The sequence below is a fragment of the Neoarius graeffei genome, chromosome 7 (assembly GCF_027579695.1).
Source record: "Neoarius graeffei isolate fNeoGra1 chromosome 7, fNeoGra1.pri, whole genome shotgun sequence".
Lineage (NCBI taxonomy): Eukaryota > Metazoa > Chordata > Actinopteri > Siluriformes > Ariidae > Neoarius > Neoarius graeffei.
The window spans coordinates 19,778,891-19,799,150 of NC_083575.1; the positions used below are offsets into that span (position 1 = coordinate 19,778,891).

General features: G+C 41.0%; 1 protein-coding gene across 1 annotated transcript in view; it reads left to right on the forward strand.

Annotated features, from left to right (window-relative positions):
• Positions 1-20,260, forward strand: part of slc29a1a (solute carrier family 29 member 1a) — a 127,315-nt gene that overhangs the window by 90,597 nt on the left and 16,458 nt on the right. Inside the window, exons 2-4 of the mRNA XM_060925383.1 lie at positions 5,830-5,907; positions 9,861-9,942; positions 14,829-15,013. Coding sequence (XP_060781366.1) covers positions 5,879-5,907; positions 9,861-9,942; positions 14,829-15,013 — 296 coding nt within the window. The 5' untranslated portion in view covers positions 5,830-5,878. The remainder of the gene's footprint in view (positions 1-5,829; positions 5,908-9,860; positions 9,943-14,828; positions 15,014-20,260) is intronic.

Consider the following 20,260-nt stretch of genomic DNA (forward strand, 5'->3'; position numbering starts at 1 on the left):
CGTATTTTCTGGACTATAAGCCGCTACTTTTTTCCTAGGTTTTGAACCATGCGGCTTATACAAAGGTGTGGCTATTCTGTGGATTTTTCTTCCACCGCTAGGGGCGCTCTAACCGGAAGTAGAATCAAAAATAAGATAGACGAAAAATCAATGCAAAGAAGAATTAGCAGATCTTTAGCAGATAGAACACGCACGACAAATTACTAACTGGTAATTATTTTCAAATCCAGCGAAGATGATTAAAGTGACTTGTGGTTTCAAACACAAGAAAAATGAAGGTAAATAAATACCGGTTATTTTCTCTTGGTTCTGTTCCGTTTTAATCAGCAAAGTTGCTGCCGTGTTAAAAGGCACTGTTCGGAAAGAATCTGTTCAGGTACATACATGTACATTTACAGTACAAAATCGTTCTGTACATGCAGTAAATATCTAATTTTTCAACATATATATCTGCGGCTTATAGCCCGGTGCGGCTTGTATATCTTTTTTTTTAAAAATCTTTTTAAATAGAGCGGATGCGGCTCATATACAGGTGTGCTCTATAGTCCAGAAAATACGTAAGTATGTTTTCTTTTAAGTAGTGTACTTCGGTACATTTTACATCACAACCGTTTCTGAGTTAAAAAAAATAAATAAATAAAAAATTTAAAAAAGGCTAAAACGGAGAAGGGGAAATGCGTTCTGGAAATGAATCACGGGAAGGACAGTTGTCGCGCGCGCGAGTCTCACACAGACGATGGCGGACATAGAGGAAGCAGTTCATTTGTCATCCACATGGAAATCCACTAAGCCCAACTGATATTTCACTCACACACTTAAGTGTCTTAAATTCCACTGTATGTGAAATCACACAAAAGTTAAAAAATCTCATAAAAAATCTATGGCTTGGCCATGGTATCGTATTGACCTTTTTTGTTTGTCTCAGTTTTAATGCAGGCGGCACGGTGGTGTAGTGGTTAGCGCTGTCGCCTCACAGCAAGAAGGTCCTGGGTTCGAGCCCCGGGGCCGGCGAGGGCCTTTCTGTGTGGAGTTTGCATGTTCTCCCCGTGTCCGCGTGGGTTTCCGCCGGGTGCTCCGGTTTCCCCCACAGTCCAAAGACATGCAGGTTAGGTTAACTGGTGACTCTAAATTGACCGTAGGTGTGAATGTGAGTGTGAATGGTTGTCTGTGTCTATGTGTCAGCCCTGTGATGACCTGGCGACTTGTCCAGGGTGTACCCCGCCTTTCGCCCGTAGTCAGCTGGGATAGGCTCCAGCTTGCCTGCGACCCTGTAGAAGGATAAAGCGGCTAGAGATGATGAGATGAGATGAGATGAGTTTTAATGCAGCATTATCCTAAGCATTCAATTTGATACACTTCCTTTAAATAAAACATCTGGGTTGAGATGTACATATATCCTTGTTTCCTCTTCTTTTTCATTTTTGCACAACACAATGGAGGCAGAAAACACCCATTGTTAAAAGTAACGTTTTACTTTTACTCAAAGTACATTTTAAATGATCTACTTTTACTTGAGTAGATTTTTTGTCTGGTAACTTTACTTGTACTTAAGTAAAATTTCATCAGAGTAACAGTACTTGTACTTGAGTATAATATTTTAGTACTCTTTCCACCTCTGGATTTAGGTGTGTTTATGTAGGTCGCTCCTCTGTGCTGTTAGCAATGAACTGGATTGACTGCCATCGTTAATGGTGAAATCAGTGTCCTTTTGTGTCATCTGTTCCTTAGTGTGACTGCGTACACCAAGCTGATGTCAAACGGTATTGGATTTTGATATCTGAACATTTTTACGAGCAAACGAGGTTGATATTGGACTGATACCCTGTATCAGTGCATACCTAATCTTGTGATGAGGTGGACTATGTATTAGAATATCAGTAGTTCCTCATAGCTCAAGATTTGCGATATTACCTTGTACATGCTACAAAGAAAAGTCGTCAGACCATGCTGACAAATGTGATTTTGAGTCAAAAGTGCCCAATTTTGCTCATGCATTGGTCATCATTCAGTTATCTGCCTCTAGGAGAAGGAACTAGAGAACGATGCTTAATTCATTATTCTTTCTCAGACTCCCTGAACAGAGTGGCTTTGCATCATTACATCACATCAAAAGATGTAATGGATGTTGGCCAAAGACCTGAGATAGTTGGATAGTTGGTTTATTGATGCCATGAGTAAATCTCGCTAATGGAGGAGTTGCTTAGTTTTCTGACCGTTGTTTGGACCTCCATAGCATGTGTTTGTGTTCTGTGTATACAGTATACACCAAAGTAGTTTACTTGTTTTATCGAACTCAAGACTGTCCCAATTTGTTTGGATGATTTTGGAGTGTGTTATCGGTTCATTTTGGTTGTTTGTGAGGCCACTTTGGGGGGGTACTATTGGTGAAGTAGCTTCATCTCACACTGGGAAAAAAAATGAGAAAAAAATCTAAACTTTTAATTGAAATAAATTTATTTAGAGAAAAACAAATCCCTCATCAAGAAATAATTATTCTCAACAAAAACACGCGTGCCACTGTTATTAGCACTCCTGAAAATTATAGTGAACACAATGTAAATGAAGCGTGTTCCCCATTTTAAATGGTACATTTTTGAGTTGATTGGAGTGTGTAGGAACTTTGAAACTGTAATTCATGACTTCCTGATTAACTGGAGTACAAATATGAGGTGACGCAGAGATAAAATTCCCTTATGCCCCTTTTCCACCAAAGCAGTTCCAGGGCTGGTTCGGGGCCAGTGCTTAGTTTGGAACCGGGTTTTCTGTTTCCACTGACAAAGAACTGGCTCTGGGGCCAGAAAAACCGGTTCCAGGCTAGCACCAACTCTCTGCTGGGCCAGAGGAAAGAACCGCTTACGTCAGCGGGGGGGGCGGAGTTGTTAAGACCAACAACAATAACAAGACCGTGAAAGATCGCCATTTTTAAGCGACGAGAAGCAGCAGCTGTACAAACGTGAAGTCATCCATTATTATTGTTGTTGTTGTTGCCGCTGCTGCTTCTTCCGTGTTGTTTTTGCTTTGATATTCGCACCAAAGTTTATGCAAACGTAGCGACGTAACTGACATATACAGCGACGTAACTGACGTATACAGCGACGTAATGACGTGGCTCCGCTTAGCACTTAGATGGGCTATGGAAAAGCAAACTGGTTCTCAGCTGGCTCGCAAGTTGAACGAGTTGTGAACCAGCCCTGGAACTGATTTGGTGGAAAAGGGGTATGTGCCACCGTGCTAGAATAAGGGCCTATAAATAAACTATGGACAAAATGCCTACTTCAGATTAAATCTGTACACCATTCAAAATGATCTGGATTAGAATTTGGTAATTTGTTGAAGATGGAGAGAACTGACCATGCTGTCTTGTGATTGACACTGTCAGCTGTTCTAATTCTTGGAGTCCTGAGTTGGGATTTAAGTGGAGGAACTGCCCACAGTTATAATTATTGGTGGAGAACTTTAGCTTGATTCAGTGGAGGAACTGACCACACTGTCTTGTGACTGACAGTTCAAATTCCCATTCTGCCGAGTTTGTCAGTAAAGTTAAAGTTCATCCATTTCTAGTAACAAAATAAAACTGGTCTGTTTATCAAATAACAGTTTTTTTCTTACTTGCTAACCAAATAAGTATAAATGAATTTCAATCTATACGTTTATTTGTTTTGTTTGTTTTTTAACCTTATTTGCAAATGTAGAATACTTTTTTAAAAAAATACATTTTCATGATTCCCCAGTCATGTTTATTATGCCGCGCTAACTAATTTTGCTCCGTTCCAAGTCGTATCCCTCTTTGCAGTTCTGAAATGCTGGTAGCTCTGCGTATGGGAGATTCTTTGTTATTCTTGGTGTTTGCAGTTGCTCAGGTCAGCTTAATACAATAAGGCATCAGCGTGATCTGCATTTCGTTTTGAATAGTTGATCATATTAAACATTGCTCGTGTAGTATGTCTTGTGACTGATTTCTGCTGAAGATTATCTGCTAGGTCTTTATAATGCAAACGCCAAGATGATCAGATGATGGGCAAAGAGAAATTCCTCAAGTAACTTTCTTTTCTGTCATTCTTTGTGTTTGAATGTGATAAAAAAAGCTTCTGAAGCCTAAAGTAAAATTATTTTCAGTGTTTTGTCTGTGCTGTAGCGTTTGCCTGTTTAGAATGGCTAACTCCTTTTGTTAGTCTTGAAATTTAGCTGTAATGGTTGGAGGTTTTACTGTTTTGTTTAAAAAAAAAAATCACTAGATTCCTTCATTTGTAGGCTTTTTCTGTCTCAAGTCCCAACCCCCGATAGGAAATTACTGGCACTGTTGTTTGAATTCCACTGCCTATTGAAACAAAGGAGGTATTGCTATTTTTAAATAAGTGCCTTATGAGGTTTCAAAGTGAAGGCGTACTTGTAGCATATGGAAGGGTGGGGTTCTTCTTGTTTTTTTGGGGTAACATCACCACTGAGTGCTGCTGATCTGTTTTTTTTTTGTGTGTGTTTTTTTTGGGGGGGGATAGTGTGTGGTTTTGTTTTTGTTTCATCTCTCATCACATTATCTGTAGACGCTTTATCCTGTTCTACAGGGTCGCAGGCAAGCTGGAGCCTATCCCAGCTGACTATGAGTGAGAGACGGGGTACACCCTGGACAAGTCACCAGGTCATCACAGGGCTGACACATATGCCGCTTTTCCACTACAAACGCGGCTGAGCCGTGCCGTGCTGAGCGGGGCTGTTGGAGTTGCATTTCGACTACAACCGCGCTGAACCGTGCTGGCTGGAAGTGGGTGGACACATTGGGTGGAGTTAGCGAAAGTGGGTGGACGTCACATGATGTCGTTAAGCAGCGCAAACAGTGACATCAGTGAGCTTTTAAGCGGTAGCCTCAGGACCCGAATAGTAAACAATAAACATGGAGGACATGGAGTCGTTAGTGTTGCTGGTCTTGGTTCTGTGGCTTGTTGTCACCGACAACGCCAACAGATACTGGCAAGAGCGTATAGATGAGGCGAGGCGCATAAGGCTTCAGAAATTCTCGTAATTCGTAATTCTTCTTCTTCCGGGTTTACGGTGTTTACAGATCCCAGCGTGCTCGCGGGGCGTGTGTGGGCATGTGAGGACACTCCTCCTCACCAATCAGTGCACAGGGGAGTGTCTGCTCACGCCCCCAGCCTCACTCGGCACGGTTTGGCTCGCTTCAGCCCCACTCCAAAACGGTGCGAGTTTTAGGGGCTAAGCAGGGCTGAAGCGAGCTGAGTCGTGCTGTTTTTTGGTAGTCGAAACGCGAGCCGTGTCGGGCTGAAGTGAGCTGAAGCGAGCTGAAGTGAGCTGAAAAAGGGTAGTGGAAAAGGGCCAATAGAGATGCACAACAATTCACATTCACACCTACGGTCAATTTAGAGTCACCAATTAACCTAACCTGCATGTCTCTGGACTGTGGGGGAAACCGGAGCACCCGGAGGAAACCCACGCAGACAACATACAAACTCCACACAAAAAGGGCCCCCATCAGCTGCTGGGCTTGAACCCAGGACATTCTTGTTATGAGGCGACAGCGCTAACCACTACACCACGAATTGTTATATCTAACTTCATAAATATTAAATCATCTACATTGGTTTCAACCAAAGTTTAAGTGGAACACTAACTCACCTGCTACTTCTGCCTTTTAAGAACACTGTGAATTTTATTTTTGACTGCTTTTGAATATGTTTTTAGTAGTTTGCTTGTATTGATGAATGTGCACTTGTTCAGACAAATATTTGGTGGCAGCAGTTTGTCACAAGTAGTTTCAACATACGTTTGCATGTTACTGATGTGATCATTCTTAGAATTCTCACTATTATCTTCCAGATTTTGAACCTGACCTGTAAACGTAGTCGAACCACGCCAGTGAGAAATAATGACTGCCGTTAACTTACCACGCGACAAGTGAGTAACATCTCTTCATATCTTTAATCAAAATACTGGAATCTAAGAATATGCAGATGTATAAGTCAATTTTATTTGTATGGCGCTTTTCACAATAGACATTGTTACAAGCAGCTTTGCAGAAAAATATAAATTTTAAACATATGAATTTATAAAGTTCTCCCTAATGAGCAAGCCTGAGGCGATGGTGGCAAGGGAAAAACTTCCTGAGATGACAAAGAAGAAACCTTGAGAGGAACCAGACTCAAAACGGAACTCATCCTCATTTGGATGTTAACAGATAGTGTGGTTTTATAAGCAACTTGTTTCTATAACTGTCCTACATGGTGCAATTGTGTTACCAGTAAATTCATTATAGTTTTGACATGAAGTCTGTTTTGTTGAAGTTATCAGTTGTTCATTGATGGAGACTTGAGTGCAAAACTATTCATGACAACTGAAGTCCTAAAGTTATCATGGCAATTAAGCCATCATAGCAAAACTTTTTGTATTAATTGTTCAAAGCCGTCTTCTAAGTCTGTCTTTAGACTGTCCCTATGGGGCCATCCTCACAGGAGTGAAATGATGATGAAAACTCCAGCCAGAAGTAGGGCATCAGGATGGATCATGCAGGTCTTGGAAAGCAGGAGAAGTCAGCAGCACTAGGATGTCAGGAATGGTGGGTGGGGGGAGGGAGGGAGGAGATCGATAGGTATGCCCGTTGTCACGTAATGGTTAAGAACGGCATACATTGTGCGCTGAGTGCAAGCAGGGTCTCCGGCAAGATTAACTATGAAAGCATAACTAAAAGGGAGGGCCAGAAGGGTCATTCCGTGTGAAATCATCAGATTTTCCAAAATCTTCCCGGGTCACCGACTCGGATTCTCATGATTTTTTTTTTTTTTACAAGTACCCACATATGTCTGATGAACACTTGCAAAATATTTCTGCTTAATTCCAAGTAGTTTTTTTAGATCAAATTTTTTTAATCAGGGTACCCACAATCCTATTTTACACTTGCGAATGCATTTTGAGCTCAAAATGCGTTCGTGAGTGAAAAATAGGATTGTGGGTACCCTGATTAAAAAAATTATATCTAAAAAACTACTTGGACTTAAGCAGAAATATTTTGCATGTGTTCATCAGACATATGTGGGTACTTGCAAAAAAAAAAATCATGAGAACCCGAGTCGGTGACCTGGGAGGCACCTGATGATTTCACATGGAATGACCCAGAAGTAACTCAGACATGAGGGCACCCCGGAACATGAAACAGCTGGCCACTCCACCATCAACAAAACCGTACAACAGACTCTGTCTGATTGCGAACACTGCTTGGAATGCGGTTCCATAACTGTGGGGCTTTATAAGAAAAGGCTCTGCCCCCTGCTGTAGCCTTTACTATTTGAGGTACCAAAAAATAGCCTGCACCTTTTGATCCAAGTAGGTGTGTCTGTTCATAAAACACCAGGCTTTTACTCCATTCAGTGAGACCATTCAGCGCTTTTATATGTCGATAGTAGTATTTTATAATCGGTGCGCAATTTGATTGAGAGCCAATGCAGTGTGGTTAAGATGGGGATGATGTGGCCATTTATCTTCTGGTTCTAGTCAGGACTCTTGCTTCTGCATTCTGGACTAAGTGGAGCATGTTTATGCACCTACTATATGGATATTCCAGTAAAGCATGAAAATAATCCAATGTAGAGGTAACAAAGGCATGAACTAGTTTTTCTGCATCATGTAGTGACATTATATTTGTTGTCTTAGAAATATTTCTGAGACGGAAGAAGGCTATTCTAGTAATATTATTTACGTGAGTGTCAAATGAAATACTGGAGGCACCATATTGAAATACTGTGTCTCATAAACAATTGAGCACTGGAAAACAAAATTTGTATCATTATTTACATAAGCGAGATGGGGGTTTTTATCCAGTGCTTTATTTTTAATTTGCTTTTTTTAAAAAAAAAAAAGATTATTTAATAACGCATTTTAAACTCGTTGGGAGCTCTGCTTTTTAGGCGGTGCGTAAAAAGATTTATTATATAGACACAAGTGTTTTACTGGGAAATATGCCACTTGTACTTTTCATCCGAACTACATCCGGGATATCGTGTCTATATAATAAAAAGAATATTACACGGTGGCGCAAAGATATGAAGCTTATCATCTTTTGTTGAAAAGTTTCACTCGTTTGCTTCACTCGCTCATGAAATATATTCACCACTCAAAGATAAACTTCATATATTCGTGTCACCATGTAAGATAATATATACACAACCCCGTTTCCAAAAAAGTTGGGACAAAGTACAAATTGTAAATAAAAACGGAATGCAATAATTTACAAATCTCAAAAACTGATATTGTATTCACAATAGAACAAAGACAACATATCAAATGTCGAAAGTGAGACATTTTGAAATTTCATGCCAAATATTGGCTCATTTGGAATTTCATGACAGCAACACATCTCAAAAAAGTTGGGACAGGGGCAATAAGAGGCTGGAAAAGTTAAAGGTACAAAAAAGGAACAGCTGGAGGACCAAATTGCAACTCATTAGGTCAATTGGCAATAGGTCATTAACATGACTGGGTATAAAAAGAGCATCTTGGAGTGGCAGCGGCTCGCCGAAGTAAAGATGGGAAGAGGATCACCAATCCCCCTAATTCTGCGCCGACAAATAGTGGAGCAATATCAGAAAGGAGTTCGACAGTGTAAAATTGCAAAGAATTTGAACATATCATCATCTACAGTGCATAATATCATCAAAAGATTCAGAGAATCTGGAAGAATCTCTGTGCGTAAGGGTCAAGGCCGGAAAACCATACTGGGTGCCCGTGATCTTCGGGCCCTTAGACGGCACTGCATCACATACAGGCATGCTTCTGTATTGGAAATCACAAAATGGGCTCAGGAATATTTCCAGAGAACATTATCTGTGAACACAATTCACCGTGCCATCCGCCGTTGCCAGCTAAAACTCTATAGTTCAAAGAAGAAGCCGCATCTAAACATGATCCAGAAGCGCAGACGTCTTCTCTGGGCCAAGGCTCATTTAAAATGGACTGTGGCAAAGTGGAAAACTGTTCTGTGGTCAGACGAATCAAAATGTGAAGTTCTTTATGGAAATCAGGGACGCCGTGTCATTCGGACTAAAGAGGAGAAGGACGACCAGAGTTGTTATCAGCGCTCAGTTCAGAAGCCTGCATCTCTGATGGTATGGGGTTGCATTAGTGCGTGTGGCATGGGCAGCTTACACATCTGGAAAGACACCATCAATACTGAAAGGTATATCCAGGTTCTAGAGCAACATATGCTCCCATCCAGACGACGTCTCTTTCAGGGAAGACCTTGCATTTTCCAACATGACAATGCCAAACCACATACTGCATCAATTACAGCATCATGGCTGCGTAGAAGAAGGGTCCGGGTACTGAACTGGCCAGCCTGCAGTCCAGATCTTTCACCCATAGAAAACATTTGGTGCATCATAAAACGGAAGATACGACAAAAAAGACCTAAGACAGTTGAGCAACTAGAATCCTACATTAGACAAGAATGGGTTAACATTCCTATCCCTAAACTTGAGCAGCTTGTCTCCTCAGTCCCCAGACGTTTACAGACTGTTGTAAAGAGAAAAGGGGATGTCTCACAGTGGTAAACATGGCCTTGTCCCAACTTTTTTGAGATGTGTTGTTGTCATGAAATTTAAAAATCACCTAATTTTTCTCTTTAAATGATACATTTTCTCAGTTTAAACATTTGATATGTCATCTATGTTCTATTCTGAATAAAATATGGAATTTTGAAACTTCCACATCATTGCATTCTGTTTTTATTTACAATTTGTACTTTGTCCTAACTTTTTTGGAATCGGGGTTTTTTATATATATAAATTAATTAGCAGAATTGTCTCAGTGGATTTTTTTTTTGTGACCTGCATATGTTAAATTTGTTTTTATCATGACAGGTATAATGCTGTATGGATTATATTTTTCATCCTGGGGCTGGGAACCCTTCTGCCATGGAACTTCTTTATGACAGCCACCCTTGTAAGAACACACTTGTTTGCACGCTTCTGTGATGTAATTCAGTATAAACATAAACCTTTTTGCTAACCTTGATTGTTTAGCAAACTGATGGGTTTTTTTTAGTTTTTGTTCCAGGACTAAAACTATTGCACGATTCACATACTATATTATTCATTTGACCTGAAATGGTCTGAAAATTTAGTATCACAATTATAGGGACCAACATCACTGTTATCAGTATTATCACAGTATTGTTAAAGCATACTGAAAATGTTCAAAAGGTTCTGATAGACAAACCTGAAATCATTTCCCTATGTTGAATACCATCAGTAAAATCCGCAGCATTATGCACTTTGTTTGCATAATCATTAAAATAACATTAAGGCTGCATTAACAATTATTTTTCTGTTGATTAATCTGTCAACTGTTTTACAGCATCCTGAAATAATAAGCAGTACTGTCTACTCTGAGACTCTGGGGCGTGTCTGCTGAAGGCGCTGAAACCATGCCCAGTTTTACACCCCCACAGTTTTAGAAAAGCAGCTTTAAAGGGGAACTGAAGGCAGATTTTTTATTATGAAAATTCTATTTATCTCATTTTATAAAATGTAGGAATGCATTTGATTGCTATTTTGTCACTGCTATAGTAAGTTATGAGTGTTTGAAATATGCTGTGTAATATATCAGTCCATATGTCAAAGCGATGGCCGTAAACGAGATTCGTTGAGACCTGTGCGAGACATCGTTGGATGGAAGTAAAACATACAGCGGAAATCAAAGCGACCAACATCTGCCAACGTTGTCAAAAGACACGCGCGCCCTCTTTCGAATGCTGACGTAATCAAGCCGGAAGTTTTCCCTGTGTCCAAAATCGCTCCCTACTCACTATATAGGACACTATATAGTGGGGACGCCATTTTGTAATGCTGTCCGAAACCTTCGTGAGGATTATGTGGGAAATGTGCTCAGTATAATATGGATTTATCCAGGCCTGGAATTTCGTCATTTTAGGAGCAAGGCCACTTGGCCTTTTGTGCTGTCAATTTTTTGAGGGCACGAAGGCCAAAAGCCAGGGCACCAAGGCCATAAAATAAAACAATGATTTTAAGTTCACGTCTATAATGAATTTAATTGAAGGACTAATGACTCTTCCGAGGAAGATTGGAGTCTCAGTCGAAACTATCAAGCAGGTAAAGAAACATCTCCTACACTATTATGTCTGAAGATAAGAAAATATTGAACACATCTAAACTTATCAATCCATCACTCACTTCAAAAATTGTGAAACTTATTAAACCTATATCCTCCCATAATTTTTGTTCAATTGACACCGAATGTGCAAGAGCATCTTCAGACTGTACTACTACGCAGATTTTTGATTAATCAAAAATGAGCCTGGAGTCCATCAAAATGTTTGACTGTAAATGGAACGTATTCTAGAATGTATATGAAAATGAATAAAAGTAAATGTTAATGTTGTAATGATGCCAAAAACAATGAGATGAAATCTCTTGTGATGGTGATCTCGTCAAGATGGCAGCAGTTACACTTCGGTTAAACAGCAAAAAGAAACATACAATACTAGTAACAAAACAATGCTAACTGCATAGATTAAAAAAGTGGCTATGAACAGACAACAGCACATATCACGTACCATATTACGGCAGGAACAAGCAGTAGTAACATCCATGACCTTACGCTTAAAGCTCGACAAAAGAAAAACTTGACAGGAAGCTAATTAGCATTTCTTAGCGGCTACAGTCGGTACTCGGCACGTTAAAAGTGGGTCAACGTTGTAACGACATAACGTTACTGTACAAGCAATGCTTATTTAACGGTAACAAACTTAAGCCCTATATGTTGAAATTCCTCTCTTATTCGTTCGTTAATTTATCACACAGTCTTACCTCAGTCAACTTCTTCCCTCCTTCTGTGAAAATTCAACGTCTCAGACACGGACACAAGTGGGCGGGGGATGCGTTTGATTAAGTCTCCTGGTTGGCTGGTGATAGATTGGTGTCATTATAGCACGTCGGAGCGGTTCATGCCAGGCTCAAGTCCGATCCACCACTGATGAGTTGCCCAATAAGAATCCAGAATGTCATCAAAAGATGTTTTTGTTTTTTTTTTCTCAATAGACACAGGTGATGTTAAAGCCTATTGGCAGTCACGAGGCAGACTACAAAACCGCAGGGCATCAAGGCCACTGTGGTCTTACGGCAGATATTTTTTTCCAAGGGCACAAGGCCAAATTGAGAGGGCACGAGGACCATGGCCCTCGTGAAATTCCTGCCCTGGATTTATCACAAAAATACATGCATGTATTTTATTATTTTGAAAAAAACCCAGCCGCCTGATCTGGCATGTTTTAATTGTGCGACAGTAATGACGTAAATACCAGCGCGACAGACTAGTCCTTATCCTGTCGTCTTTCCAACTCTTCTCTACGCCACATTGGTTTGAAGTCGTATGGAATAATCTCCATCACTGATGAAGCTGGCAAATCTCTAAATTAATCTAAATTGGAATGATATGGCGATCTGGCCGCTGTGTAAACAGTTTTCAAAATGGCGGCGCTGACACTTTACGTTTGAAGTCTCGCGAAGATCATACAGATAAGCGACGCCTGCCGTGGACCATATGAACTACATTCAACATGGCCGATAAGTGTAATATAATATGCCAATACGAGTCATGATATAAGGTTAATAAAACCCAAAACGTAATTGAATAACATGTTAATTAAGAAATAAAGCAAGTTTAAAAATGACTTCAGTTCCCCTTTAAGCCAGTGGCATTCACTGCCTACGCTGCCACTTACACACTGACAGACAAGCTAAATTTGGTCATGTTCTTCCTCAGTAGAGTTGTCGCTTCAATCAAGCTGGCCAAGTCCGTTTTTAGATCCATTTAACAGCCGGAGGCATGCATGATCACTCTGAACTTGAGATGAACCCCACGAAAACTTGTCCAAAACACACACCAAAAAAAGATAAACAATATTTTCTTTTATTTCTTTTCTGATGTTCATCAGTCCATGAATGAATCTATTTTCAACTAGCATTTAGCAACACAGAAAAGCAGCACACCCTTAATTACGGCTGAACTTGGGAAAACGGCAGTGTGAGACTAGATTATAAAAACATTTTCTGTTATTCTGGTGGTTCCACAGAATTAATAATAAAATAATAATACATTTTTTTTATAGAGCGCTTTTAACAATGTTCAAAGATGCTTTACAAGGGGCAAGTCGATATAACAGTAAAATCATACAGAATAAAAATAAAACCATACAAAGAAGAATAAAAAGCAATAACAAAATAAAGGCAAAACGCAATTAAACGTTAAAGGCGGATTTAAAAAGGTGAGTCTTGAGCAATGATTTGAATGTGGTTAGGTCGGTGCAGTCACAGAGGGTATTGGGGAGTGAGTTCCAGAGGGTGGGGGCAGCAACTGAGAAGGCTCTATCCCCCCAGGTCCTGCGCTTGGACCTGAAAGGGATGGAAAGGATGTTGGCATCCGATGATCAGAGGCTGTGGGTGGAGCAGAGCAGGTCCGTCAGGTAGGAGGGTGCGAGGTTATGGAGAGATTTGAAGGCGAGGAGGAGAAGTTTATATCGGATGGGGAGCCAGTGCAGTTTCTGGAGGACGGGTGATGTGGCTGTGAGAGCGGGTTTGAGTGAGAAATCGAGCAGCAGAGTTTTGGACATATTGGGGTTTATTTCGGGCTTTGGAGGTGGATCCAAAGAGAATACTGTTGCAGTAGACCAAATGGGAAATGACAAAGGTGTGAAGCAGCTGAAACAGAGAGAAATGGGCAGAGACGGGCAATATTGCGGAGGTGGAAGAAAGTTGTTTTGGTAAACTGATTTGATGCGGGGTTCAAATGTCAAGTTGGTGTCAAATCACGCCAAGGTTGCGGATTTGAGGGGAGGGAGACAGAGTGGGGTTTTCAATAGTGATGGAGAGGTAGAGGGACTTTGTGAGGGATTTGGGGCCAATGATGATCAGTTCTGATTTGTGACAGTTTAGTTTGAGAGAATTTTTTTGCATCCAGAGTTTAATGTCTGTCAGACAATTTGATGAGAGTGGTGTAAGTGGGAGTGGAGATGGTTTTGGTGGAGATGTAAAGTTGAATATCATCAGCATAACAATGGAAGTGGAGATTATGGCGACGGATGATGTCACCAAGTGGAAGGAGGTAGAGGATGAAGAGGAAGGGACCAAGCACCGACCCTTGAGGGACACCGTGGGATGGGGGGGGGCCGTGGAGGAGGTGCAGTTGTTGATCTTAATGAATTGTTGTCCGTCAGTGAGAGAGGATTTAAACCAGGTGAAAGCAGTGCCAGTGATATTGAGGGAGGATTGGAGACGGGAGAGAAGGATGGAGTGGTTGATGAAATAAATGTTAACTTGTCATTTAGAACGAAAACAGAAGTGATCTGTAATGATGAGTGGGTGAGAGCTTGAAAATACAACCCGCAGAATTATCCAGTCAAAATAAACATTCAAAGGTTTTATGCTAATCTGACTCCAGTGCGCCATCGAGCCATGATTTCCGACCTGCCAAAAAAATCCTGAACACAAAAATGATAACTGTTCAAGGGTCTATCTCCACAATTCAATACTATATCATTCAGTCTTTTGCGTGTTTTCTAACATCTGTTTCCTCTGAATTTGCTTCGCATAGACTTTGTGAGCTTTTCAAACCGTGATAGTCAATCGTGGTTTTAACGATGATTAAGTTTTAAACGGTAGTACTAACTGCTGGGAATTTTACCGTGGTTTAACACGAAACTGGTAACTGTTTCATCCTTGTGTAATCCATTTTGACAGTAACTGTGTTGCAGACATTTGAGCAATTCATAAGATGGCGCGTCATAAGATTGGCGTATTATTTCTTCACAGTACTTCACCAGCCGTCTCCAAAATCCTGCTACAAATGTAGATCATCAGAATCAGACCCACAATAACACATTGGAAGAAGGTGACAGACGTAGCATCCTGGAATCGAAGTTCAACAATGTGATGACTCTGTGTGCCATGGTGCCGCTGCTCATCTTCACCTGCCTTAATTCCTTCATTCATCAAAGGTGAGGCAAAGTCGGGAGCTATTTCTTCTGACAAAACGCCTTTCTCTTTGCCTCTTATAAAATGAGATTCCTTAACTTTTTTTTTTGTAATCACGCTTTCTTGTGTGTGTGTGTGTGTGTGTGTGTGTGTGTGTGTGTGTGTGTGTGTGTAATATACCTTAAAATTTCAGTGTTTGTTAAGAACAAAGTTTAAGTTCCTGAATGCGATGTTGCTGTGTCAGTGTGGTTGCCACTGTCGCGGAAATTGTTACTTAACCTAGATAAGTCATGAATGCGTCAGTGGTGGCTGGTGGTTTCTAAAAGCCGGGGGGCACAGGTGTCTATTATTTGAGTATATAGCCATGTCCGGGGCGTAGCCATCATTTTAGAAGTGAGGGGGACAAATTGTTCAGAGGTCTATTGAGTGATTTATCATCCTCTCGCATTCAATTGCACCTCTCCTTAGCAGCTAAAGAACCACATAACCACAAACAGCACAGCAGCAGGGAACCGACTTTAGTTCTTTAAAATGATATACTATCAAAATCTAAAGTCTAAATCTATAAAGTAAAATTTATAAATAGAATTAAGAATAGTAGTAGTGACATAGCTAGTTATATTCTCTTCTCACCAGTGACCCTGCATAATCATCCCTGTTGGCCTCTGGTCCACTGTCTCCTCTCTCACCCTGCTCTTTCTATTGTGGCAATAAAGATTAAAAAATATGTGAAAAGCAACATTTTGAAATAGAATTAGGAATACAGTAATAATAATCAGCAAATTCATGTACTTTAAACTTCAACTACCACAAAAATAAATTAAATCTTTACAAAAATAACAGTCAAAGGAACACAAATACATTTATATTCTTATTTTCTACCCAGAAGTGAGTAATCTTAGAGTAGCCAAAATAGTAACGTTACTCAAGTAAGAGTATTGTTACTTTAGAATAATATTACGCAAGTAAAAGTAAAACGTATTTTGCAACAAAACAACTCTTAAGGGTACAATTTATTCAAAAAGTTACTCAAGTAAATGTAACGGAGTAAATGTAACTAGTTACTACCGCCTCTAAGTTAGCGAGCTAGCTTAACTAACTAAATTCACATCTATTTGTCATCTTTTAGCTAAACATTATCTACATTCAACAGCATTACTCAACTTACACGGTTTGTTTGGAAAAAACTGTCTAAAGTCTTTAGCCTCTTGGCTGGTTTGCTGAACATACAGAAGCACTGCCCAGATCTGAATCACACCAAAGATACTCATACAATATTTTCTAAAGCGTCTCTGATCACACACGACAGCGGTGTTTGTTTGCCGCCTCAGCTCCGCCTGCTCATGATGCGTTTAGAGGCGGCTTGGAAAAACGCGTTTCCACATGTTAAAAATGAATTGAGTGGTTGTAATGGCTGTAAAAACGTGCGGGGGACAGAGGGCACAAATACAGGAAGTGCGGGGGACATGTCCCCCGTGTCCGCTACGCCCATGGCCATGTCCTATGTTCAATCCATTATTAAGAAGTGCTTAACTGGCGTCGCATATAGCATGCATGTAATCATCTGGTGTATTTTGTGTGCACTGCGTACAGATGTCAGATTCCTCATAGCCTGTTTTATAATCCTATGACGTGTGTGTGTGTGTGTGTGTGTGTGTGTGTGTGTGTGTGTGTGTGTGTGTGTAAACAAAAAAAAAAAGTTTGGCTGCTGATTACTGAAGATCCAAACACTGTTTCTGACTGATGGTGAAGTTTGAGATATCTGTTACATTCATTAGTGTTTCAGTGATTGGCAGTTGGTTATTAGGTTCCGCCCCTTTCAGAGCAGTCCTAAACATATTCTTGGGTTTCACGTGACGTTACATCTGCCTCATTAGTTATTCAAAACTTTAGCTGGTGGTCAACCAAAGCTCAGCTGACAAAGCGTTTGTACGGAGAAGGTGCATTGCTTGTATGAAAAATGCCTTACGCTTGCGTTGTTTTAGGTTGTTCGAATCAATCAAACCGTGAAACTGATAAAAGTTTCTTCAGGGTTCGCCGTGAACTAATAAAAAAAGGTGAACAAACACAGGATTTCACAAAAAAGACGTCGAGAAAGGTGGGTTTTGAACTGCTCAGTGAAATCAAAGGGAGCTGAGTCGAAGCATGCTCGAGTCTGCAGTGATCACTTCATCAAAGGTTTGTATCTCCCTCTCAGCTATGGCCTTAGTGTTTTCCAAGTATGCTTCTTGCTATGTGTCATTATTTTACGGTACATTTTTGAGTCACAAAGCGCTAAAGTCCCCAGCTGTTTCTTTGTTTACTCCTCACAACTCACAAAGTCCATGTGCATGAAGGTCGCGACAAAATTCTTACACAGCCATACAGTTACAGTGCGCCATGATCACTACTTCTCCGTCTTGTTTAACTAAGATCCAGGTCTTTAAAGGGGTTTCTGATGATCTTTGTGAATGATTTACATGAGAGATAAGTGCCAACACAAGTGAGAATCAAGTCAACTGTTTGTTTACACTTCAACTTGCAGCACTTCGTTGTAAAGACGTGAACGAAAAGCTTAAAAAAACCCAGCATACTTACACGGACAAAAACAATACAGGATTCATTTGGCAGCGACTTGATACCGAGGTCCTTTACCCAGCCACGTACAAAAAAAGTTGTAAGCCTCCATACTCTTCCACGCTTTCATCTGTTTTGTGGTGTAGAAGGACGTCTGCAACACCAGATAGTTGAGTTCCCCAACATCTTGAACTGAAAGGTAGTTTTCAAGATCGTATGACAAATCGTTCTTTCCCAGACTGTAGGGGTCAATTCCATTGCACACAGCAATCTTCTGAATATATCTAAAGCGAGCAGTGGCTTCTACAACCCCGATTTCAAAAAAGTTGGGACAAAATCTCATCTCATCTCATTATCTCTAGCCGCTTTATCCTTCTACAGGGTCGCAGGCAAGCTGGAGCCTATCCCAGCTGACTACGGGCGAAAGGCGGGGTACACCCTGGACAAGTCACCAGGTCATCACAGGGCTGACACATAGACACAGACAACCATTCACACTCACATTCACACCTACGGTCAATTTAGAGTCACCAGTTAACCTAACCTGCATGTCTTTGGACTGTGGGGGAAACCGGAGCACCCGGAGGAAACCCACGCGGACACGGGGAGAACATGCAAACTCCGCACAGAAAGGCCCTCGCCGGCCACGGGGCTCGAACCCAGGACCTTCTTGCTGTGAGGCGACAGCGCTAACCACTACACCACCGTGCCGCTTGGGACAAAATACAAATTGTAAATAAAAACGGAATGCAATAATTTGCAAGTCTCAAAAACTGATATTGTATTCACAATAGAACATAGACAACATATCAAATGTCGAAAGTGAGACATTTTGAAATTTCATGCCAAATATTGGCTCATTTGAAATTTCTTGACAGCAACACATCTCAAAAAAGTTGGGACGGGGGCAGTAAGAGGCTGGAAAAGTTAAAGGTACAAAAAAGGAACAGCTGGAGGACCAAATTGCAACTCATTAGGTCAATTGGCAATAGGTCATTAACATGACTGGGTATAAAAAGAGCATCTTGGAGTGGCAGCGGCTCTCAGAAGTAAAGATGGGAAGAGGATCACCAATCCCCCTAATTCTGCGCCAACAAATAGTGGAGCAATATCAGAAAGGAGTTCGACAGTGTAAAATTGCAAAGAGTTTGAACATATCATCATCTACAGTGCATAATATCATCAAAAGATTCAGAGAATCTGGAAGAATCTCTGTGCGTAAGGGTCAAGGCCGGAAAACCATACTGGGTGCCCGTGATCTTCGGGCCCTTAGACGGCACTGCATCACATACAGGCATGCTTCTGTATTGGAAATCACAAAATGAGCTCACGAATATTTCCAGAGAACATTATCTGTGAACACAATTCATTGTGCCATCCGCCGTTGCGAGCTAAAACTTTATAGTTCAAAGAAGAAGCCGTATCTAAACATGATCCAGAAGCGCAGACGTCTTCTCTGGGCCAAGGCTCATTTAAAATGGACTATGGCAAAGTGGAAAACTGTTCTGTGGTCAGACGAATCAAAATGTGAAGTTCTTTATGGAAATCAGGGACGCCGTGTCATTCGGACTAAAGAGGAGAAGGACGACCCGAGTTGTTATCAGCGCTCAGTTCAGAAGCCTGCATCTCTGATGGTATGGGGTTGCATTAGTGCGTGTGGCATGGGCAGCTTACACATCTGGAAAGACACCATCAATGCTGAAAGGTATATCCAGGTTCTAGAGCAACATATGCTCCCATCCAGACGACGTCTCTTTCAGGGAAGACCTTGCATTTTCCAACATGACAATGCCAAACCACATACTGCATCAATTACAGCATCATGGCTGCGTAGATGAAGGGTCCGGGTACTGAACTGGCCAGCCTGCAGTCCAGATCTTTCACCCATAGAAAACATTTGGCGCATCATAAAACGGAAGATACGACAAAAAAGACCTAAGACAGTTGAGCAACTAGAATCCTACATTAGACAAGAATGGGTTAACATTCCTCTCCCTAAACTTGAGCAACTTGTCTCCTCAGTCCCCAGACGTTTACAGACTGTTGTAAAGAGAAAAGGGGATGTCTCACAGTGGTAAACATGGCCTTGTCCCAACTTTTTTGAGATGTGGTGTTGTCATGAAATTTAAAAATCACCTAATTTTTCTCTTTAAATGATACATTTTCTCAGCTTAAACATTTGATATGTCATCTATGTTCTATTCTGAATAAAATATGGAATTTTGAAACTTCCACATCATTGCATTCTGTTTTTATTTACAATTTGTACTTTGTCCCAACTTTTTTGGAATCGGGGTTGTAGATTACGAGCATACTCTGATAAATTATCGCTAGTTGCTTGCACTACTGCGGCCGTTTTGGTTTGGTCGACCACCAGCAGTCTTACCGGAAGTGAAATCGCTAAAGCCTAGGTCACAACCGGACGTACGATTTTTTGGCCGTGCTTTTTTTGGCGTTTCCCAAATCGCTGCTTTTTTTTTGTTCATGGAGAAAGACGCGCTTTGGCCGTAAGTTTGTCTTGCAACCTGAAAAAAATGTAAGCGCCCGTAGAGTTTGTTTGACATGGACAAAGAACCTCTGCGGCCGGTCTGCGGCTCGAAAATCAGCACGTCACACGCGCGCCCTCTGTGCGTTTCTTGCGTTTTTTGCACGTAGACCGGCCGTAGGAGCACGTACGGCTGGTTGTGACCGAGGCTTAAGAAAAGTCACGTGAC